The sequence below is a fragment of the Podarcis raffonei genome, chromosome 9 (genome assembly GCF_027172205.1).
Source record: "Podarcis raffonei isolate rPodRaf1 chromosome 9, rPodRaf1.pri, whole genome shotgun sequence".
Lineage (NCBI taxonomy): Eukaryota > Metazoa > Chordata > Lepidosauria > Squamata > Lacertidae > Podarcis > Podarcis raffonei.
In genome coordinates this window covers 25591472-25616616 of record NC_070610.1, presented here as the reverse complement: position 1 = coordinate 25616616, position 25145 = coordinate 25591472, and the positions used below count along the sequence as shown (strand labels likewise).

General features: G+C 40.3%; 1 protein-coding gene across 6 annotated transcripts in view; it reads right to left on the bottom strand.

Annotated features, from left to right (window-relative positions):
- The window catches only part of PDS5A (PDS5 cohesin associated factor A), a 53504-nt gene extending 28625 nt beyond the window's left edge, over window positions 1-24879 (bottom strand). Inside the window, exons 1-12 of one of the 6 annotated variants that reach the window (XM_053402021.1) lie at window positions 24816-24879; window positions 23309-23479; window positions 9321-9524; window positions 8635-8721; window positions 8163-8260; window positions 6557-6692; window positions 5286-5366; window positions 4152-4292; window positions 3681-3796; window positions 2502-2596; window positions 1910-2055; window positions 371-522 (exon numbers count right to left, since the gene is read on the bottom strand). In XM_053402021.1, coding sequence (XP_053257996.1) covers window positions 371-522; window positions 1910-2055; window positions 2502-2596; window positions 3681-3796; window positions 4152-4292; window positions 5286-5366; window positions 6557-6692; window positions 8163-8260; window positions 8635-8721; window positions 9321-9524; window positions 23309-23479; window positions 24816-24830 — 1442 coding nt within the window. In that variant the 5' untranslated portion in view covers window positions 24831-24879. Of the gene's footprint in view, window positions 1-370; window positions 523-1909; window positions 2056-2501; window positions 2597-3680; window positions 3797-4151; window positions 4293-5285; window positions 5367-6556; window positions 6693-8162; window positions 8261-8634; window positions 8722-9320; window positions 9525-23308; window positions 23480-24181; window positions 24335-24368; window positions 24627-24815 lie in introns of those variants that run through there. The other 5 variants (XM_053402018.1, XM_053402019.1, XM_053402024.1 and 2 more) reach the window with 5 other exon arrangements.
- Window positions 24880-25145: the final 266 nt, after the last annotated feature.

Here is a 25145-nt window from a genome sequence, read left to right as displayed (position 1 = left end):
GGGAGAAAGGAGGAGTATGTAAGCCTATAGAGCTTACCAATTACCCAAACTACTGTTCAGCAATAGCTCCATGCTGGCCAAGTTGAGCCATGGGAAATTTTATTTACGTTTCTTTGGAACAGCCGTTATTTTGAAGTACTTTTGCCACCAGTTAAAGGCTTATTTACCCTGGATTTCCCTGATCATTAGTAAGGGTCTTGGCTGCTCTTGGTTAATACTTTTGTGATGTTTTTACTGGTACTTCTATTGGATTTGTGCATTGTTTTACATTGTGATGTGATTTGTAATTCACTGTATTGAAAGAGAAATAGGTTTAGATAAATAAATTGGATATTGTGCCACTTGAGGAAATGGCTTAACACTGACTTACTTGTCATCAATGCTATTCTGATAATATATGTGCAAAAGTTTATCCTTTATCCAGCTCACTTTCTCTGCTGCATCTTTTCCAGCTTCGGCATGAAGACAGTATTTCTTGTATAGCTGGGCAAGGCCCATCATTGCTTCTTTTCTTACTCGCCACTTAAAAGGGGAAAAAAGAAAGCATTTTTAGGTTTACAGGATTACATACTCTCTTTTTCTTACTTTAATGAGTGCCCTTGATCTGTTCAAAGTGGGGTGGTTTGTAATTACCCTTTGGTGAATATTTTGGAACCTTTATTTTAAAAAAACATTTTAACTGTTTTTCTTTCATCAGTCCCCCTATTTTTATCTCCGCCCTTGTTATGGATATAATAGTGGCTTCTAAGAGATTTTGGAGTTTTTTACTAGGTGAATGTGTTTAAACATTTTCCTAATTCTTTTCCTAATTCTTAATACTATTTTTAAACAAATTTTAAACAATGAATTTCTGTTTACTATCAGGTGACACAGCAACTATTGTTTCATAATATCTGGCAAAACAGTGATGCAGGATACTGTTTTTTGTATGTTATATGAGAAATGGGATTTTTGTGCCTTTGCTAGATCACTGAAAACCCCCCAATATTTGTGGTTACAGAATCTCATGGATTATAAGATGTTTGTGAAATGTATTCTGCCTCTGATATTATACACCACAACTTGGTAGCTTTAGTTTGAATTTCCCTGTATGTTTTCCAATGACTAGAATGTTTCTGAAATATCTAAAATGTAACTTGCTGTGGAAGAACCATCATTATGGTTTTTCTTCTTTTTCACAGCCTGCAGGACCATAGAAATCCATAAACATTTTACTTTTCCCAAAACAAAAGCCAGACAAGAACACTATCCACAAAAGTAGCCCTGTTCAGTTTTGATTACTTTGAAGAAAGGAGACAGGACTAATACAATTTTTTGTCTAAAATGTGATTGTAAGTTTCTAAATAATTAAATACTGAGAACAGAAACTGACATTTGACAGCTTAAATGTCACAACAGGTCACTTTTACTTTGAAAACTGTCAATGTGGTGATAGTAAGAACAAGTCCTGATGTGATGCAGATAATATAGCATTTAGACAGGACATGTTGCTGTTACACTTTTTCAGCATGCAGGATCACAATCTCAGCCTGGAGTAAAAAGGGATTCTGAAAGTTGTATGAGCATTTCAGTAACTGGTTTTTGCCTGTTGTTGTGATGCAACGTGCAATGAAAAAAACTTAAAATATCCATACAACTTTGAAGCATGAAACTGCTACATTTTCACAGTTTTATTCTGTTATAGGATTTCCACTTCCACATGAGAATTCCCTTCACCCCCTGTAGTTCCTGGTACAGCCCCAACACCTGCTCTAGAAGTTCCCCTGATCCTCTAGCGTAGATTCTGGGGGAATACAAGGGACTTCAGAGGAGCGGAAGGTGAGGTCCTATTGCACAAGCAGAAATCCACTCATGTGACACTGGTTGTCGCCCTATGAGTTTTAACATTATAGCATTCCCTTCATCTTACCCTCTTGTCCAGTGTTCTCTCTCTGACAAAGCCAAGTAACTGGTCATTGACTAAAGAGAGGTCCCTCTTGCCAGCTGTTATTATTGTAACAATGACATCATGTCGAATGGCTTCTTCTGGATCATGTGACCTAACCTTTAAGTACTCTAATACAAAAAGAAAACATTGTCAGTTTTATGCTTCTGGCTTGGTTGCAATCAAAGAACAACAAATTAGGAATACTAAATACCTATCCTTAGCCTACAATTGTAAACACATGAGTTTAGGGAGAGATTAATATTATAACTTCAATTAGGAAAGCAACTGAACAGAGGAAAGTCACAGATTCCACTTAATGAAATGATAAGCTACTCCATTTTGTATGTTGAATCATGCAAAATATCAGAACCATCACACCAGCTCCAATTCTATTTGAAAATTTGCCTTGAACAATCCTTCTAATCCTTCAACTGATTAAAAACATAATCAAGTCAAACATTTATATATATTATAATTATGTTAGTATTTGTCATGCCACCATGTTATGTACATGAGCTATTATCTTCATGCTCTTCTGTCTAATGAATCTAATCTAGGAGATAAGAGATCTTACCAGTGAGGTCTTTTGCTAAATCTGGATGGTTCATTAAACAATGGCTTGCAAATTTCACGCTTTCTAATCTCACAGGAACATGGATATCATTAAATCTGGAGAAGGGGAAATTAATTTACAATTATAATAGACAAATAAACTTAGTATGTTTTAATAAACTCCATCATTTCAGAGTGCAACACATCCTGACACACGATAAGGCAAAGCAAACTCAAAACAAGTAGGACAAAAAAGTACAGTAATCCTTTGAATAAAAATGCAATAAGATGCATATAAGGTTACATTGAAACAGCTAAATGTATTGTCATTCGCCTAACCCTTTAGGGAAGAGCAGAACCTAACTAACTAGTTTACATAGTAGTGCTAAAGAACCTCTGCCCATTTTTCTCAAACCACACCCATCCACCTCACAGCTGATTTCCTATGTATGCCAGATATGGCTGCAAAGAAGCAATCAGGAAGTTTAAGTATGCTCCTGATTGTTCCTTGGCAAGCATGGTTTGCTACTGTTATTGATCAGCTGAAGTTTTCTATTTGCACGTGCAGTTTAAACCCAATGGTCTTCAAAGGGATTTGCTTGTTGGTGCACCTCACCTTTAAAAGTTGGCCCGTAGCCATCTGTGCTATATATAACTATCAAAAACATAAATGCTACTACTTGTATGTAGTGTACATAGTTATTCCAGGGAAACCGTATACTGTTACAGCATATAAAGGCAGCAGGGAATACAGTGGTACCTTGGTTTAAGAACAGCTCTGTTTACGAACGATTTGGTTTACGAACTCCGTAAAACCGGAAGTAGTATCCCAGTTTGCAAACTTTATCTCTGTCTAAGAACGGAATCCAAACGGTGGAAGGGCACTGCCGACAGGAGGCCTCATAAGGGAAAGTGCGCCTCATTTTAAGAATGGTTTCGGTTTAAGAATGGACTTCCGGAATGGATTAAGTTCGTAAACTGAGGTACCACTGTATACTGTTAGGCAAGACCTAAACTGAGCTTTGCTTCAAGATGTGAACTCGAGTCCTATCTGAAAATAGAAGTAGGTCTAACAATATGTAGCAGATAGCCATGACCATATGAAAATCATTACAGATTTTTTTTTTAAAAGAGATGAATGGTAGGAAGAGAGCTGCTTTGAGACCAGAACAATTAAAAACACGTTTGTATGTTTTCTCACCGGCCAAGAAAGCACTGCCAAAGCGGACGGTTCTGCGTTGCGAGGTCAGAATCCTTAGAACCAAATAGCTTAGCTAAAAGGCGAACAACAGCTAAACGTTCCTCTCCATCGTTGCTCTACAGTTTGAAGACAACAAAAAACAGAATTGGAATTAAATACTATCAAAACAAAACAAATATACAAAAATCAAAGTCATGTTATTCAACTATTGGATTCTTGCCTTTTGAAAAACCAAAGCAATACAAACAAGTATTCCAGCTCACAGACTCCTATGAAGAGCTCTCTCTCTGTATTATGCAATGCCATCTTAAAGCCATAGAGCATGCAAAGCTACTGTTTCAGAAACATGAGCCCAAAGCACCACTAAACAGGTGGATCTAGTTGCTTGGTTTTTGGGAACCTAAACTGTTGTCACAGCCTCATGCTGGGGACCTCCACATATGTAAATATTAAATAGCTAATTTCACTTACCTTCAGTTTGAACTCAAGCTGTGGCATGACGGACAGCAATAAATTAGGATCAACAGCAAAAAGCTCCTGAATTAGATCAAATATATGCTCTGACAAGTCACTTACAGAAGACTTTCCTAGTACCAGGACCTGGTTAAAAAACTAAGAAAAAAAGATATTATTAATAAGGTGCTTAAAAAAAAGTTTATGAATAGAGATCCACAAATTTTGGCTGGTTTTTGTAGGTAAGTATTTGTGCTTGCCACCAATCTTGTTTGTCCCACAAACTGAAGGAAGGGCAGGCAAAGCCCGATGTCTGACATCTAGCAGAGCTTCAGGGGGACTCTGTAACAGTGAAACATGCCTCCAAAGCACATCACAAGGTGAGCTTCCACCTTCTTGTACTATGGCAGGCTACAGGGTAGGGGGGCATGTTCAAGCACACAACAAAAGCCACTGAGATTGCCTGCCCAGAGCTGCAGGGAGGAACTGGAGTAGGTTGCAACAAATCCTACTTAAGCGCATTAATTTTAGGGCATAACTGCTCTGCAGATTCCAATGTTTAAAACCAGCTTTCAACTAAAAGCTCAGACTATCAGCATAAGCAGTGTTCCAGCAGGAGACATTCACATAATTCTATGCCCACATGGACATGACTCATTCTCTGTCTGTGCTTCATCAATATTATTTGCTGAGTGTCTTCTAATCAGGAACTTGCCTGGCAGCCTGTGGAAAGCCCCATGTCAAATTCTCTGTCTCCTAACAGGAGAAAAAAGTCCAATGTTCAGCAACCACAATGTTGCCCTGTTTCCTCCAATATGCAAATACAGCATATCAATGCTAGCAACAGCACCACAATTCCATATGCTATATATTTGTCAACAACACGATTGTTGGATTTGTCTTCTCTGACTGAAATAAGGAGAGGGAGAACAGCATGTGCACTAAGAGTAGCAGAGCCACATTATCCACTGCGATTCCATAGCTGGGTAGACACAAAAGAGGACTGTGGCTGCTGTCCTAACTCAGAGAGAAAAGGGGAAAGGAAAATGCCTATTCTGATGGTTTAAATTTATTCAATCAAACAAAACAGTGGCATATCAAAGCAGTTAAGAGGGTAGCAGCTAATGGTATGTTGATGCATTTATTACTTACATTGGCAATGCATGGCTCAATGGTCTGGACCGTCCTTTTCAACAGGACTTTTGAAAGATCAAATGCCTGTTTATTAAGGTTCTAGAATACAGAGGGGGGGAAATTAAGAGGGAAAAATCCAGCTATTTGTTAGTGAGCAGCATAAAATAGTACTATTCATTCTACAGAAATGGATCAGTTTGAGCAGAAAATAAACCAAAGGTTCTAAAAACTCCCTCCTACACAAATGTTTTATACATACTTCTAATTAGCTAAAATATGTAACTTAAAGTTTTATATAGCAACTTATCTTTAAAGCAAAACATTTTAAATGTGAAAGGCACTATGTAATGAGCATACAGCTCATAATATTAATCTTATTAAGGTTAATATTTGCCTTGATGCCGAAATAAAAAATACATAAATGACTGGTGTAAGGGAGAACAGATATATATCCCATATAAAGCATGACAGGGGTTCTGTTGATACATATTCTTTCTCCCAGAATGGAGTGATCCTCACATTCACATATGCCTTCACTTCCCCCACCCCGCTGGTTTTTTTTATATACTCAAAATAGTCTTAAATCCATTATGTGAACTTTCAATTAGAGAACAATATGACACATTTTCTAATTCACATCTTTGAGTTGAAGCAATTGTTTTATCTAGTCTGGCAACCCTATTGATTCACAAGTTGTCAACTGCACACACCCAAGATTAAAACATGGCAACTTCCTAGGACAGCTGTTTCCAAGCCACCCACTAGATGTTGTGAACTACATCTCCCACCATCCCAGTTTAACTGGGCATAATAGGAAGGTGATGGGAATTGCAGTCCAAACCATCTGGAGGGCACTAGGTTGGAGAAAACTGCCTTCTTCTCTACCTAGCTTCCCATTTAATGACTTCCCCCGTTCTGTTCCCATGGAGCCAAGCACTACCCAGCACTTAACCTAAACTGAATCTTGAACAGATCTGTTGGGTCGCAGGAGAGATGTTGTATGCAGCCTACAGGAAGAAAAGCAGAGGGCAGACATACCTGGGGCTTCTCCAAATCAGCACACTATAATTGCTCAGTCCCAGCATCTCTCCTATGAATCAACTGAGTACCTCTACATCCAGAATTGAGGAAGCAGCAACAAGGTATATGCACAGAGGGAACAAGGAAAGACAAAGGAGGGAGGGAACAAGCAACTTTTGCAGTTCTCTGGACAAAACATCGAAATGGACACAGAAGTAAAGCTATGCTACTGAAGCACGAGTGGGGAGAGGGTTGTTGTTGTTTTTTACTTTGCAAACCTTGTGGGCAGGGATGAGGTTGATAAGAATTGAGTCCAATAGTTCTTGAGTAACTCCATCTCCTTCCATGATGATAGAACTCATCAAATCTAGCATGTGCATTTGTACTTTCTGGTTGTGGCTATTGCTAAATATAACATCAAAATTAGAATACATTGATTTAGCAGTACCAATATAACCAACTAATAACAGATCCTTGTTACCAAATGACACAATTAAATCTCACATCCTTTAACATATATCTGTTGATAAAAACAATTAGGTCATTGTAACTGACATTTTCCTCCTAAGTTGAGTCACAATCGGTCACATGATGACCTCTCCCTGACCAATATACCATGCTGGATGGAGGTTACACCACACTAATCATTCCTCTGTTTATTCCCTCAAATCACACTGCCTCAATACAGCTTTGTATACTTTAACAGTCTTGTCTCCTTTAATGACAACATTAATCCATTATCTAAATCTTATTTTTATAATGAGGTGAGGAGGGTATCTGTTACAAGAGTTCCTGAGGGAGTGTTGTGCTATTTTGCGCATAGAAACACAAACTCCCAATGGACTCCCAGTCAATTCAGAGTGAGACTACCCAGTGTCAGGGTGATGGTCAGGTTTTGCTCCCAATGAAACAATGCCTCCAACTGTAGCATTCCACTAGATTGACAGAAGTAGGCCTCAAGAGTACTTTGACACAGAACCCACACACACTGCCTTGTTGTGCAGAGGAGAGGGGGAGAGAGGCCAAAATTTGACACCCCTTCCCCAGCCCTCCTGCTACCTTCCCAAAGCTGGCTAAGCAAGGCACCAGGCTTTGAGAAGGAGGTGTGAGACTCAGGCATGGTCCTAGACCTAGAGCATTCACACCTTCTTCCCAAAGCTGGGAATGTGCTAACTAGACTTTGGGAAGAAGGTGGGTGGATTATAGGACCCTGCCAGAGCCCTCACACTTCCTTCCCAAAGCGCAGCACCTCCTTTCCTGGCTCTGGGAAGGCAAGGTGGGGGTGGGGGGAGTCAAGTGTTGTTGAGGGCCGCCAAAAAAGCACTGAGGGCCCCACATGTTATGACTGTCCTGGAATAGAGGAACTAAAATTGTCCCCAGTTCTGTGGGAAAGTAAATTTTGCCACTCCTACAACTGTCTTGCCATTTAGAGCTAGGGTGTTTTGTCCCACAGAATTTAATGGGAAAGATAATGAACAAAGCCCTCTCCAGTTCTCATTAATGATCACATTAGACTCGTTGTAGAACTCTGAAAACTAGCATTTGTATCTCTCTCTCTCTATATATATACACACATGCACACGCACACACTCAACATAAATATAGCTATGGGTGACAAGGTACAGTTCTCAGCTATATAAATATAGCAGAACATAGAAAAACTGCAACTCCTAAGGTACTTTCTTTTAGTGTTGCCAATATTGATTTATAATATAAAATTGTAATAAATCTTAATCAAGTAATATTTCTTTCCTGGGTCACTAAAACTTTAGACAATCCTGGAATACATAAACCGCAACTATATTATTATTTTGACATTTTTTAATTTTTAAGTTGCATGCAAGGATTGCACGAGGTCAAAGTAATCCAACTTACTTGATAACTGAAAAGAGAGTCCTAAAAAGCTGGATAAAAATTTCATTGCAATCTTCCAACTCAAAGCAGATGTTGTAAGATTTAACCCAAGCTAAATTCTATAACAAAAACAAAGCATTAAATTACAGTTCAGATCTGAACTATGTATACGCAAATGTTGATAATATGCATTAAAATTTCAAAGTAGTCTGCCAGTATGATCAACTAAGCAGTTCTGTTAAAAGGCCAAAACCCTAATTTCTAAATTCAGGAAACATGGATTTATCCATTTATGTAATCTTTTGCTCTAATAATATCCAAATAGTTTCATAGGTTGACATATCTGGACGCCATTAATATCAATCTAGGATCAGAGCCAGAAGTTTGGTTTCTGTAACAAGCATATACACTATTAAACTGCAACTTTCACAAGTCCAAATTCCTTTGACCACAAGGAATTAACATGTATAAATAAAGTAAAGTAAAAAGTTACCTCTAGTAAGTAGAAGTATCTGTTAAATTGGGGGCTCTTTGTATCCTCCAATCCTTTTAACTGTCTTGTAATAAACAAGAATATATCCTGCAAAACAAAAAGGAAGTGAACGTTTTACAGATGTACTCTGATATGTTAACATTGCTAACTGTATAGTTCAAGTTCTTTATATTATAAATATTATACTCGCTATTGGGGAAGTTTCACAAAGGCCTTGTTCAGACTAACAATGGTTTTAACAAGAATAAGCCCCAACAAGGCTTTCACACTTCTCCAACACAGATATGCTCATGGCTTCCACTTCCACTTTTTATTAACCACAGGTTGTCAATATATGTGAACCTGAACAAACAGTGGCTAATCTTAACTATGGTTTGCACTAACAAGCTAAATACAAATGATGGGTTACAAAATGGCTTGTTTCTATAAATCATAGTTAAGATTAACCAGTTTAGGGTGAATCAGAACAGTAGTGAAAGTTTCTGAACTCTTTTGTGCAAATGCACTAGAGAGGGACAAGAATGCCAACCTGAGACTTATTGCAGTATGATCTCATAATGAGAAACCATATTTTTATCATTACATCCAAAGGAGGCTAATGTCTGTCTTTGATGCAGTGAGACAACCCATGAATTTCCTGAATATACAACTGAAATGGGTTGAGATTATTCGCAAACATAGTTTACCTTGAGTTTGTCATGGGACGTATATGGTGCTTCTGGGGCATAAATTCGAAAGATATCAGCCAAGCAACATGCTACAAGGAGACGGACATCTTTATTGGGATTCCTGAGGAAGAATTCTGATGCAAGGTGCAAGGCTAACGGGAGATATTGTTGTTTCTCATCTTCTGAATCCTGGTCCATGTCCATAAACGTTTTGACTACCATCTATGAGTAAAAATATGAACACTTCTAATTTTCATTAAGCATTGCTCTCTCCAACTTCTACTGCAATAAACAATTTATTCAACATATTGACACTACAAGTTTATATAACATACACCAATTCAGTATTTGTTAAGCTTCTTTTATTTACTATTATTTACTGTTATTCATTACACAGGGTAGGCCTGAAGTATGCACAAAATCTGCAGTACAAAAAAAACTCACATGAAAAACCCAAGTGGAGACCCCAAAAATAGTCTAATAGTAACTGCGGGAGGAAACTGACAACTGGATGGAAGGGAATAGAATGCATGGCTGGAACAAGACAGAAAATCATAGACAAAGGGTATACAGAACCATCTCATTGTCTTGATAGTTCACTTTCTGATTCACACTGAGATGCTAATAAGAAATGTCCTTGGAGATGGAAGAAAGCTACCTACAGATATCAACTGAAAAATAAAGAATTTACTAGAGCTGGTACTAAACACAAGAGTGTCCATCTCAACCTTACAAACACACAAACAAGCAAACATATCCCACAACTGCCTGATTAGGAGGACCGAGTATGCTTAGTAAGCATGAAATGTTGACTGATTGTTGCGGGAGGAGGGAGGGGGGATAGAATGAGGTGGCTGGGACCTTGAACAGCAACTCTTCACAGTACAATATTTTGTTGCAGAGCCCTACTTGTAAATACTAATTTATTGAGTTTGTTGAACTTTCAAGTTATTGCTCTGATTTCTAGATGAAAAGAAATGTTAAATACCAATGGGTCAATGATCCTTTAATTCTGATTCATCTTCTAGATGACTAGGCAGTCCTTTCAGAAAAACTACAACTGCACAACAAGGCCACAATAGCAGTATTTCTCTCATGCACAGTCTACTTGACCATCCTTCCTCTATGTCTTAATTGAGATTAGCAGATTTTCTAAAGAATTAACTGTTGAATAACTGCACTAAATAACACTGGTACATTACTTTTTGTAACTTGAATTCAATAAAGTAGATACTGATTGTTGAACTATGTAATTATTTAATTTCTACTAAAAAATATTTTACAAGACATTTGTGCTTTCTGTAAACCAGGATATCAAAGTTCTGTGGGGGGGGGGGGGAAACACCCACCTACACAAAAACACAAGCCAAATACATACAAAAAAACCACTAACTTCTCCCTCATGTTGCACTATTAGGAATTTGGGAATACAGTACAAACATTATAAGTAAGCACTAGTAGATCACTAGATTACAATTTGTAATGTTATCAAGACATGCAACAGGATTAGTTAATATTTTTTTTACAAAACAGCATGTACTCATTAAGCAATAAGCACATGCCTGTTTAGAATGTGTTACAAAGATAAACTCAAACAGATACGTTTTGAATATCAGGACACTTTGTTACCGGTAATTATTTCTCCCCTTTAATAATGTTTGCTCTCTACAATGTCCACCCCCATTATACACGATCCAAGTGATTATTGTAATTGAGCAACAATTGTGTGTAAAGCAATCTAACACGGCCTTATAATTTGCTATTCACCTGCTAGCTTGGAACGAACAGCCAAATGGCAAACAGCCCAAGCAACATGTGTGCCACTCACAAATATTATGCCAAGTTCACGTTTGCAGGTGATGTGTGCAAGTGCTACAAATATCTGCTACCATGTCAGGTTGTACATATATCTCAATCATAATTTCCCCGAAGAACTACTAATTCTTGAAAGCAGAATTAAGTTGGAGCGCACATCAACAGTTTAGTCTGGAAGTAACCAGTTTGCTTCAATTCACTGCAACGCTCAGCTTCTGAACTTGAAAAACTGAAAGAAAGAAGTATGGCAAATTTCAATAGCCAAGATATGGTAACCCAATTTGGCACAATGGCTCCTGAGATTAAGAAGCAGGATTTTATATGCTTGGATACCACTGGACCCCATTTTGAATCAAGATGATGGATCAAACTTTTCAAAACTTTTTCAAATCTACACTGATTCTCAGTGAGAGTTACTGTTGGCTTCTCAGATTCCCAACCCATACCAGGCACTCTCCCCCCCCCCATGCCTTTATTTGAACATTACTAACTTCTGAAGGACGCGGGTGGTGCTGTGGCCTAAACCACTGAGCCTAGGGCTTGCCGATCAGAAGGTCAGGGGGTTGTATCCCCGTGACGGGGTGAGCTCCTGTTGCTCGGTCCTAGCTCCTGCCAACCTAGCAGTTCGAAAGCAAGCCAAAGTGCAAGTAGATAAATAGGTATCGCTCCGGCAGGAAGGTAAACGGTGTTTCCGTGCACTGCTCTGGTTTCACCAGAAGCGGCTTAAGTCATGCTGGCCACATAACCTGGAAAAACTGTCTGCAGACAAACATCAGCTCCCTCGACCAGTAAAGCGAGATGAGAGACACAACCCCAGAGTCGTTCGTGACTGAACTTAACTGTCAGGGGTCCTTTACCTTTTAACTTCAGAAAGGCTACATTGGGCACCCTCCAAAAGGCCCCTTCCCCTGGAAATTAGATTAAGGTTCCATTTCAGTTTCTACTGGGGGGAGGGCAGATAGAATCACTAAACATTGTGGCAAAATGAAACTTTGATCCAATCTACTGGCAATTTGATTTAGTTTAACTTTGCAATTCCTGGTAAACATCTACATATTTCCCCACAAGGGACATCTCAGTCATCAGACTTTATGTTGACTAGCCACTGGGCTGAGATCCCTTGTGATTTCACGGCAACTCAGTGGTGGGGAAATTGAATAGTAATGACAGTTCACAGCTCACAACCTTTCTCCTTTGTAATTTAATGCCTCTTCTGTCCAGCCATATTCATAATGAGCAGTGTTTGAAATTAGCCAGCCGCATTTTGCACCTGGCTTTAAACAACTTGTGACCAAGTGATGATGCCTGGGTACCTGGATGGCACCTGACGTCTCCACCATCAGGAGGTGCATGTCTGGAGTCATTGTATCTGGGCTGTTTTCACACATCAATACCCCTTCCTGTAGAATTATATCAGTTATATTTTATCTGCACAATCTGAAAGAATATCTGGAACCAAAATGCTTTTTCTGTGCAGCCTGAGCAGGAGCAGTCACCATCAAGAAAAAGAGGTAGGAAAAGGCCAAGATATATGTGGATTGTCCCTGGATCAAGTGACTCTTCAAGTTCTCAAAGCTCTCAACCTAGCTCAAGATTGTCATCTGAACTAGCCAGATGTTTAACTGAGAATCAATCACGTTGGTCCATCATTTGAAAAATAAGACTTTAGAGCTGTCTTGCCCCAAAATGGCAACTAGACATTCCCTTTTGGTGACCGTAAAGAGCCATTGGCGCCTAGCTTATATATCTGAGTTTCTAACAATGAAAACGAGATCACCCTTTTTCAGGAAATCTATTCCTATACCTGAGTAAAGGTATATATTTGCATTAAATATAGCAAAAGTAGTATTTAAATTATGTTCCGTGAGAAGTCTGGTGCTCTGGGAGAAGAAAATACATTGTACATCAACTATTTAGGGAGAACAACCTATTTCAAGCAACATTGCCTTCTGATATTATTTTGAAATAGCAGTGCTCTCATTGCTTGGAACAAAACCAAAACAGATATAGTTCTGGGGCATGTGCAAATTTCCAATTCAAAGGAAATTCTTGGTAATGAAACCCGCAAAGTTCCTCAAATTAATTTAAGCCATCAATTAAAAGAAAATCCTATATGTAAATGCTGTGTATACATTTTTCACATATTGGAAGTATGGAAGCTAACAATGAATCTAGATGAATGAATCTAATTAAAAAAAACTAACGGTTGTATCCAATGCTGTGCCAGCATGGTTCCACATGGAACTTTTGTTTCCTCTCCACCCCCCAGGCACCCCCTACATCTTCTCCAGAGGGTCCCCAAACCCTTAGGAGCAGACTTTGAGAGCAAGCAAGAGGCTGGACTGGACAGAAAGTGGAAGCTCTGTTGCACAGAAATATGTTGCATCAGTAGGGCTGCAGTGTTACACATGATCCTAAAGCTTGCATGGATAAAACTTTGTACTGTTTTCCAAAAACAAAACAAAAAACAAAAAACACACCACCCCTGCATACTGGTGTTCAGACAGGTCATGCTCAGGAAAGGAGAACACACTGTCCTATCACATATGGGCACACACTGTCCTATCACATATGGGCAGAAGAGGAGATCCATTAAAAAGACTTTCTATTCTATTTGAAAGTTTAATTGCTGTTTGCACTCATAAATGGTTTGGTAAGACTACTCTTACGTTTTTTTTCATAATCAAGGACACAATGATTATGAAATTAATAGAAATAAATCAGCAGAAAGAAGTAATTAAGTAGGTAAAATACTTAGTGACTCGTTTTTGCATGGGCACGAGACAAGTGATGTGCTAGCATGTACTGTACTTGATCCATTACAGTAAGACTAAATGGGGCACTCTATAGTGCTAAAATTATCTTCCTCCAAATCCCAAGGGAAACTATAAGGCGAAGGATACGAAGAAAGTATTTTGAATACACACTTCACATCCAAAAACTGAGAGAAAAGTGGGTGCCTACCAATTTGCTATCAGGAACTATTCTGCCACTTTATCTTGCTCGGGGGTAAGCCCAACTCTGAGGAGTTTCACTTCAGAGTGTAGATGTGGCCTCCCTGAATGCTGCATGCCACACAGAAGGCTAAGCTAGAAATCTTTTCCATTACACAAAGCTCCCTGTACATAGAAGCCTAAATGTGTCCAGAAGCATTCAGTCATGAGAGCACCCACTTGTAGTCTGAAGTGGTACTGGTTGACCACTTTAGTATGAAGCGGGCCTTAAGTTCAAACAGCTTTTTACTGCAGAGATTTACTACAATAAGCAGCACCTGGGTCCTGTAGAGCAAAGACTCCTGGGGAACTATGAGGAGGGACAGCACCAAAGGTTCTACATATAAAGGACATACCAAAGTCTGTGACACAATTTCAATTTAAGAACTAATTTATCCAAAGCAATTTATAAAGCCACAAACATCACTAGATGCAGTAAAAAAAATAGCACCCTGTCATCAGCAAATCTGGCTACTTCACTGCTCACTTCTAACTCCAAGCAATTTATGAACAAATTAAAAAGAACCGGCCCCAATACTGATCCTTGGGGGACCCCACTTTTTACATCCCTTTAATGAAAGAACTATCCATCTATTTCTACTCTCTATGACAGGACCTTCCTGCTTGGCAGGGGGTTGGACTCGATGGCCCTTGTGGTCTCTTCCAACTCTATGATTCTATGATTCCCATCATTCCTTTTTAAAGATTGGGATTACATTTCCAGTGTGCTATTTTTCTGGAAAAAGAGTTGCTGGAACTCACCATGAATGCCTTTCTCTTTCTCTTAGAATGGCAATGGCACCCACTGAAGAGGTGCCAGAACTGAGTTTTGGAGAGTTCCCCCAGAAAAAAAGCCCTGCATTTCCAGCCCTCAGGTATGGAAGCTGATATTACGGACAAGATACATATTTTTGTTAAAAGATCAGCTATTTCACTTTTGAAATCTTTAAGAACTCTCAGATGGCTGCAATCTGGATCCTGTTATTTGCCAGTTTTTATTTTGTCAATAAGGCCTAGGATTTTGTCTCATCATGACTATTTGTCTTAGTTCCTCAAACTCACTTCCTGTGAAAGGCAAAGGGATCTCACTGTGAAGACAGATGTAAATAATTCATTCAGTGCAATATTATACGTATTCCACTTTTAATCACACCTTTGGTTCCCTTGTAGTTCAAAGGTCCACAAATAAAATTACATGGCATCCAAAATTATTCAGGAAGCATTTCCTAACTTTGTCCTTGCTACTGTCTTTTGTCTTCCAAATGATGTCAACTCAGAACTGCTGTTCCTTTAATTTTAGTAAGTGTACATATGACGACAGCCTTAGAATATTAAGTCAAGCTTAATTGGAGATGAAGAACAAGAATATTGTTAGGCTTCACTAGACTAACATCTCAGTTTAATCCAGGCATAGGCAAACTCGGCCCTCCAGATGTTTTGGGACTACAACTCCCATCATCCCTGATAACTGGTCCTGTTAGCTAGGGATGATGGGAGTTGTAGTCCCAGAACATCTGGAGGGCTGAATTTGCCTATGCCTGGTTTAATCCATGCTAATATTTTGCTTAGCTCTTTCCTAACTGCAACACAACATCAATGTAGGAAAATAGATTAGAAGCAGATACAAAACATTAAACTTCATCAATCAATCAATCAATCAATCTGGTATACTACTTTAACTTTTGGTATATGAAGGGTCCTGTCACATGGTTTAAAAGAAAATACTATTATTTTTTCTATTTTCCCCTGACTCTTACCAACATAAGAAAACTTCAATAGCTGGAATGAAGACTCCATCACTGCATCAGGAAAATAACGTTTTTATTTTTGCTTACTTCATTGTACCAGCTGTTGAAACCAGTAGCTATATCAACTTGTGCCAAAAACACAACAGATCAAGAATGTGGGTCAGGTTTTGACCTACGGCATGGATGGCTTATTGGCTCAGTGCCAAATTTATCATTAAAGGTCTGGATTTCCTTGAACACTTCTGTAATGAATTTATATTTTGTTAAATATAGTGCATGCTATATTAAATACCCAAGTTACATATTTCAGCTAGGTAAGAGATCATTTTCCATATTTGTTAAGTTCTCATGTTTCGGGGGGAAACTCTTTGTACACAAATAACTGGCACATGTAACCGTTGAAGCTCCTGTTTTGAATTTAGTACATCCCTTTATTGTTGCCCTTACTGTCCATTTCATTGCATTTTTATATGATATGCTATTGTCAGATGACTGTTAAATTAATAAACTGAAGTGATATAGCCTTATGTCATTTGAAGATTTATTTTTAAACAAATCTATTTTCCTTCTTTTTTGGTCTTATTTCTTATAAAGAAAAAATTCTTGCATTTACCAAACTTTTTTGAAGACCAAATGTAAGCAAGTACTTTAAAACGATATCCATATTAAGCATCAATTAATCAATCAATCTTTATTGCGGTCAAAGACCAGACAACAAAAATAACATAAACAACATGTACTACATCAGCATGAAGGGGCAGACGCGGTAGACAAAATAGAAAATTCCCTATATACTTATTTACATTAAGTATTAAGTATACCATCCTAGATATATCTGTAATTTCATGCTAAAACATAGGTTATTGTTCACATTGTTACTATCAGAGAGTTACGTCAAAGCTGCCTTAAAAAAAGAGAGATGCCATCAACTAAGTCCTACTCAGAGAAGTCCTGTAGAAATTAGTGAATCCAAGTTAGCCATGTCCATTAACTTCAATGGATTTACTCCGAGTAGGACTAGCACTTAATAACACTCAGTGTTTTCAGAAAGCAGACTATGATAAAGACAATGACTTAAAAGATCATAGAAGCTGAACAATTTAATGCCGTTCTCACTCCAAATATATGGCTGCTGCATATGTTCAGTCTTTAGGGACCCTGCTTGCTTTTTGACGCTTTTGCTTATGTTGCCAGGAGACTATTACAGTGATGCTACTGCACATGCAAGTTTGCCATTATAATTACTGCTGTGCGTATGACAGGAATGTTGCTATAGCTGATGAAATACTTTCATTTCCAGTACACCTCAAAGACTCAAATGAATTAGTCTAAAAGCATTTCCTTCAGGACCAATGACATAATGATGCTCACAATCAATAATCTATTCAGAAGCACATACGCACAAATATAATCAAGATGTTTTTACTTCTAGACTAGTGTTCTGTCCCAGTGAAAATCAGGTGGCTGACTAATGCAAAATGAACAAAACTTCCAAGTAAGAAGATGGTCACCCACACTCTGTTCTACTTGTTTACACTTCACTTCTCCTAACATGGGACTAGCCAGGAGCCTGTTTCATAGCTGACATTGCTCTGCACATCCATCTCCAACACTGGAATATTAAACAGTGATATGGTAACTGTATGCATGGTCCACATTTATTCTCCCAAGTCTTGTCTTTAAATTATTACAGACGGGGCGGAGGGGAAACAAACCAGAGAGCAGTTACAGATAGCTATCTATATTCTTATCAGAGAGCACATGCAAAAAGTTTGTGACTGGAACACTGGTATACCTAGCCCTGACGTTGTACCAAGGCACAGAGTTCCCAGTGAATGAACCAAACCCATTAAAAATCAAGGAACTTGAAGAGCAAGCTGAGTTCCCTGAATCCAATGATGAGGATTCTTCTGAGGTGCCCTCTGGGCTGGTACCTAAAGATGAACCCATGAGACTGGACCTCTGCCTCCTTGTTCTTGATTCTAATCTCCCTGCACTGCAGCCTAGAGGAGCTTCCTGAAATATTGACCTTGGCTGTTGGACCTAGACTGATCCTCAGTGCCTAAACCTGGTTTGTTTGGACTTTGCTGCATTTAAAACGCTTGTACATTGGTGAGTACCTCTGGTGAAAGGCTGAATTCTCCTGTAACTAGGACACTAGCCCCTAAAGGAATCCCCTACATGACAAACACATTTAGAAGACCTGCAGAAAGTGTTTAGTGAGTTAAGCAGTCTATTAATTGACTGGTGCTAAATTGTTCAATCATCTACAAAAATACAACATACTGTAATTTCTATAAGTCTTATGAAAAAACAACTGTAGTTGCAGTAGAATGCAGTATGTGCTGAGAATTGAGTGTCCATAAGCAACAAATGTTTACCATTACCACATGGCATTACATTGGCATAATAATGAATCACATGACTTTCACTTTTAGGTCTGAGGAATTAAATTAGATAGCCAGCATTAAAATTGAGCCAGGCTCAACAGAAAGTAAATTACCCCCATCAACTGAGACATGAAATTAAGCTCTGAATTCCTTAGAAATATTATCTAAATAGCTGATTTTGAACTGCTAATCAATTGCATTTAACATTGCCATTCACAGTTGGAACAAGTGATAGTATTGTTAAGAATTCTTTCTCAATTAAAGCAATCAGCAACTACTAAAATGCAGATGTTTTAAAGCCCAGAACCCTCTCAACTAAAATGTGAAAAATGGATTGCTCCTAGTTATGTTTCTTTACCACATACAGACAATGACCATTTTGTACATGTTCAAAGCACACACACATCGTCACAAACCCAGAAGTGGCAGGAAAAGGGGGCAGAACAGAGTGAACTTATACGCACTCTGCTGTCGTACACGTTGACCCAGAATGCAACCCCCCCACAAATTTGGACTTGCCTGTATATGGTTCCCATGATTATTTTATGTGCATACACATTTCCTTTGTACCACACTACCATGTCTTACCAATACATTTCTCTGTGACATCCTTTATCAGATATATCTATCCATATAATTTACTTTTTTAACCACCTAACTCAAGCATGCACAATTACCCCTTTTCCACATTTTCTATCTTCTCATCATTTCAGTCAGTAGAATTCCCATTTCCTACAGCTGCATGTCTTTGATTAACAAAATACACAAACTTTAATGCTTGTGTTTCCTGTGCCTTTTAGCCACACATTCCTTGTGCCATGCATCTTACACACACACACACACACACACACACACACAGACACACACCCTCTCATATGCCTGCCTTTTCCTTTAATACAATTCTTTCATGTTCATCTTTAACAGACATAATTTAAGCCAGAAAGCCTGGAACATGCAAAGTAACAATATAGGAGAGTGGCTCTGATTATGTGCAGAAGGCATGCAGTGTTTCTCAACCTTGGGTCCCCAGATGTTGTTGCACTACAACTCCCATCATCCCTGAACTCTGCCCTTGCTAGCTGGGGGTGATGGGAGCTGTAGGCCCTATCATCTGGGGACCCAAGGTTGAGAAAGGCTGCTATAGAGTATACAGAACAGTAATCTAACCCAACATTGTGACAAAACTCTCTGCTCAGAGTACTATATAGTGCAACAAGGGAAAGTTCCACACATGTAGTAGGCTTGTTACCTTATCCTAAGGAATCAAAAAGAGTTTCAGCACTCACAACTTCCTTAAACCTTCACAAACCTTATCCCCAATGCATTGTATTTGTTATCAAGATCCTGCAAATAGGTAGAGAGTGGCAAAGGAATGGGGTAGTTGGGGATGGGGAGAGAAACCATACTCAAGCCAAAACAAAACAAAAGTATCACACACTGCACTTCTCCTTCTCCCAAATGCTTCTTGTGAAAATGCTGACCCCAATTTCATCATTTGCACATGGAGTAGCAAGTTCGGGTGTTTGTTTCAAGACTGGTTCTCACCAACAATTTAACTTAGTTGAGAACTTGAATCTTCATGTCACTGGCAATGCTAACGTTATTAACCAGTGTTGCTCAAAAGTATGCCAACATTTTGATGGCTGACTTAAATTATTTTTGCTCAGCTCATGTCCCCAGACACATCCTTTACCTGAAGCATGAATATGACATCATCATCTGGACTTAAAGGCAGGATGACCTTGAAAAATTCCCTCTGGATTTCAACAGTTTTCAATCATCAACAGCCTGACCCTGGGCCAGTGCCTGCAGAATGCTTACTTCTAGGATGCTACTGTGCAGCTACAGTGAACATCTTATGAAATAAACTCACTGGTGTTTACATGTATCTGCATGTTTCTGACTTCCACCCAGAACATGCCTGTGTCCTTGCTTACAGGACGTCTCCTTTTTAAAACTACTTACAACAGGTAACATAACAGAAATACAAACACAAGGACCACCAGATGCAAACTCTGTTCTCATCTTCATTTTGGTAACATAATATCCAAAAGAACCAGCGAGAACATCAGGAACTCATTCACCTACTCATCTTCCAAACTGCAATGACTGCCTCTTTTTTACATAAGAAAAACTGGACAGTCACTTACATAGATGAATAAAAGGACAGAAATCTGGCATCAGAACTGTCAACATTCAGAAAGCAGTGGAAGATTGTGTCAGTCCCTCAGGCTACTTTGCCACCAACATGACCATTACCATTCTCCAGTAGCACCTAAGAGACCGACTAAGTTTGTTCTGGGTACAGTATAAGCTTTCATGTGCATGCACACTTCTTCAGATACCTGAAGAATCTGAAGTATCTAAAGAACTGTGCATGCACACGAAAGCTTATACCCAGAACAAACTTAGTTGGTCTCTAAGGCTCTACTGGACAATTTTTTAATTTCGACTGCGTCAGACCAATACAGCTACCTACCTGAATCTATTACCATTCTCTTTCAAGAAACTGCAAAGGGAAACTGCCATGTGAAATTACTAAACTGAATCAAAGAATTTTAGAGTTGGAAGTGACAACTGCAGGAATCTTTTGCCCAACATGGGGATCGAACCCCTGACTCTGATATTAAGAGTCTCATGCTCTACCAACTGAGCTATGTTTATTTATTGTTTCATTTAATAAACTAACTTTTCTTCAAGGAGATCAAAGTGTACATGGCTCCTCAACATTTTATCCTCATAACAACATTCTGAATTAGGTTAGACTGAGTGAGACTGGCTGACCCAAGGTCTGAGTGGGAATTTGAACCTAGCCCAAATATGACACATTAACCACCACAACATATTGGCTCTCCACCTGCAGCTTCCACTCTCCTCTTATGTGCAAAGGAAGGGCAGAACAGAGAGAAAGCAAGTCAGCCAAGGCTTGCCATGGCTCATTTCCAGTCTAAATTAAACTTCAGAATTATTGGCTGAACCTGGACATGTAGGGATCAAAATTTCATTGCCCTTGGGAAAGGGAACATAGTAAGTCAGGCCACAGTTATATTAGAACCACAGGCTCAGCAAAAGGAAATTTATTAAAAAAACAAACACATCTTAGCAGGTTGCTAAGTAGAGAACTAATAATTTTATCATGAGTTAGAAATTATGGAAGGAGCCAACACAGCAGACCTTTGCAGGAAAGATATAGAAACACTTTAACTTCACCAGAAAACTCCCTCACCTGTCCAAAATTAGTATGGAAACCAGACAACATGCCAAAGATACTGTAAACTGTTGAAGAGTGGAAGAGGATCAGCATTAGCAACAAGATGATACAAGAGCTAAACTTCAGGGCCACTTTCTAGAGACATGCAAGCACAGTAATGCTACCTAGTTAAAGTGTCCAACTACAACATTAACAGAAGATACTGATAAACAATAGGTACTGTAAGCATCTGTATTTAAGCATCTGTATTTGCTCCAGCTTTGCAGACTATTCTGTTACAAGTTAATTTAATTGTTTAAAAGGCGGTCAGGACAAACCTATGGTTTCTATTTTGAAATATACTTATTTGGGGTTAATTAAAACCAAACTGAAACATACAAACTACACATTTCACTGTGTATGTAATCTGTAACTAATGACAAGACAGTGTTTTCTTTTCCGTTTGCCAAAAGCACTATTAAACTACCTCACTGGCAGCTCTCTCAAAACTTTTCAAAATACAGTATGGGCAAAACAGTATGAAGGCAAAACTTCAAATGATGGTGTCGGGGTGAAACATATTGGTTTCCTTCTAATATAGTATTAACTATAATATAGTATTAACTATGACAGCGCTTAGATATACATGAACTACTACCAAAATCCTGACCAGACAACTGTGCAAAGGGAGACTTTACCATGATGACATAATATACACAATGTTTGTTTCTTCTGGCTATTGCAGTCTTTCACTGTTGCAATATAAGAAGAGACTCACATTAAAACTGCAATAAATAAAAAAATATACTCACAGTGTGTTAATGAAATTGACATGTTGCCTTCCCAGAACCCTAACGTCTGAAAGTTTCCCAGAGCTTGTAGGTCCAGAGGACTACAACTCAATTGCCCAAACCACTGTCTCTTTCCCTTCTTAGGGAAGCAGAATGCTTACATGTCCAGTTGCCTTGATAACCAAGCCCATGCATTCCTCTTCACTGGAGCTAAAGGCTCCACTGGATTGCATCCTGGTTGACATAAGAACCAAGACCCTGCTACCTTACCAACATTCCTATGGCAATCCATCAATGATCTTTCCTTTAGCCTTTCAATGAATGATCTCACCCTTACTTCCCACTCTCTTTAGTGAAGTGTGTGACATCCCAACACCACACAGGCTTTTGCAGAAGGAAGGGGGGGGACTACAAAAATAAGCAGGAAGATTCATTGTTCCCCTTCCCAATATTAACTGCAACTGATCAGAAACTTTGGGAAGAGTAGCTGTCATTGGCAAGGCTGTGAAGAGATCTGTGGAGCCCCAATATATGACTCAAGAACATCTACATTCAGCAATTACTTCCTTAGATGTGACAACATATAAAGCATTTCTAAACGTATCCCATCAGCATCTCAAAAGATTATAGTGACTTTGTGAAAAAAAAGCTATTTTACAATCAGCAGGAACTAGAAATAATTTTATGTAACAGCTTGTCAACCAAGCAATGCTTGAGCTATGCCACATTTCTGAAAAAAATAGAACAAGAGTTCTTAAAAGTTATATAAACAGTCTTCTCTTGCCTTTAAACTTTAGAGATTTTCTACTAGCTTTAAGGATCATAAGCGTCCTATCTCTAAAAAATCATACTGGCATCCCACAACACTCTTGAAAATGAAAGTAACGCTGCAGATACAAGAGTAAAACAAGAGCGCAATCCTTAAGCAACAAAGCAAGATGAATCACTGTGACAATAACATCTCAAACCTTTCGCTTGCTCAAAGCCAGTAAGAAAATGGGTGGGAGAAAGAGCGATGGAAAGAGCGCAGAAGAAAACATGATGAAGGGCGTATTTTAAAACGAAGAACAACATCTTACCTTCAAACGTTTGACTACTTCATCGTTCGTTATTTTATCTGTGATCTCCTTAACTCCAGGAGGGTAGAAGATGATTTTGCCGTCAGCAGGAGGCTTTGGTTGGGTGGATGGGAAATCCATCCTAGTGCTGCTGGTTATAAAGTTTCCTTCTCCACAGTCCTCTACCGGCCCCTATCGGTCAGAAAACAAAAGTTCAGCGGAATAGAGGCGACTTTCCGAACCTTTTTTCCCCTTCCCTCCCCCATTTCTAAACCTCGATTCAAAAGAAGGCCCCCGTGTTTCGCAGCGGCGAGGCCCAGGGCTTAAAGTCCGCAGGACCGGGGTCTCCCCGGATCCCCACGCCACGTCCAGCCCGGCGCTCTCCCTCCCTTCCCCTTTCATTGGGCGGCTGCTCCGAAGCCCAACACGATTACTTTGGCTGCCTCGCGGTTCACAATGAAATGTTAACATTTAAAAAACAAAAAAATAAAGAAAAGATGGAAAGATCGCCTCTCCGCGCCCGGGCGAGAAACGGGTCTGCGGAGAGGAGAGAGAAATAGAGCCGATCCCCAGACAGGCACTTCTTCCACCGAAGCCAGGAGGTGAGGCCTAAACTGTTAGGCCTCAAAACTATCAGGAGACGGGGAAGCCGACCGGAGGAGGGGAGGAGGAGGAAAGGGAGTCAGGCGGAGGGGGGACCCCGAAAACAACGCAGCCCCAGCCGGCCACCCCATATCCCCCCGCCCAGCCAAATCTTAAAACTCTTTCCCACCCTGGCCGGGCCTGGCCTCCCCGCCTCAGGGACGGCGCTGCTTCCCTCAGGGGAGGGCGCAGGCCACTCTCCATCCACTTCTCTCAACTTCCACCTCAGGACCCCCTTCTGCAGCCCCTCGCCTCGTGTGAACGCCCGGCTCCGGCCCACAGGGTCTTCCCGGCTGGTCGAAACGCGCCACGCCGGCGGGGAGAGCCGGGGAGGAAGGCGGCGAGCAAGCGGCGGCAGCGGCAGCAGCAAGAGACCCGGACCCCAGGGGCGGCCGCCTCGCTCGCTCTCTCTCTCGCTCGCCCGCCTTTTTTTTTTTACCTCATGCAGCTCCGGAAGGTGCAGCATCGAGCGGCCTCCGGGGGCGGCTGGAGCCGTGGAGGGAGGCGCGGGAAGGGGCTGTCGCTCTAGCTCCGAAGACGACGACGACGGCCGGCGCCCTGCCTCGGCGACTCGCTCGCCTTCCCTCCCCCCACCGCGGCGGCGGCAGCGGCGGCCTCAGTCCCGGCGGCGGCTGCTCAGGCTCTCAGGGAAGGAGGGCTCGGGCAGAGCGTGCGCCTCGCTCGGCCGCCTCGCCCGCGGGGAAGCAGCGCCGCTCCCTGGCCGGCCTGAGGAAGAGCAGCCCAGGAGGAGGAGGTGGAGGAGGAGGCGAGTCGGCCGCCGCCGCCGCCGCCGTCCCCACTATGCCGGCTTCTCCGAAAGCCGCCTCCCTCGCGTTTCCGCGGAGCCTGAGGGGGCCCAAAGGTGTGCGGCTCTGCCTGTACCTACCCGCCGAAGTCCCATCCCGACGACCGGTTAGCTCTCACGGGTCTTGGCGGCTACTCCCGGGTCGTGCGCGCGCGCTGGCGCTGAGGGCTGAGGCAACTCGTTTGGCGCCAAAACCAGGAGCTGCCGTGAGGCGGCCCGCAGCCCTGTCGGAATAGCTGGAGGGGCCAAGTGCGCCTCTCTTTTTAGATATATATAAATTTATTTATTTGGTTTTCAGATTAAAGTCTTACAATCATATATCCAACATACATACAATATTCCAAATAATCTCCTCCTCCCCTTTGTGGGTCCTCTTGTTAATCATTTCCTCTCACATCTTTTATGATGATC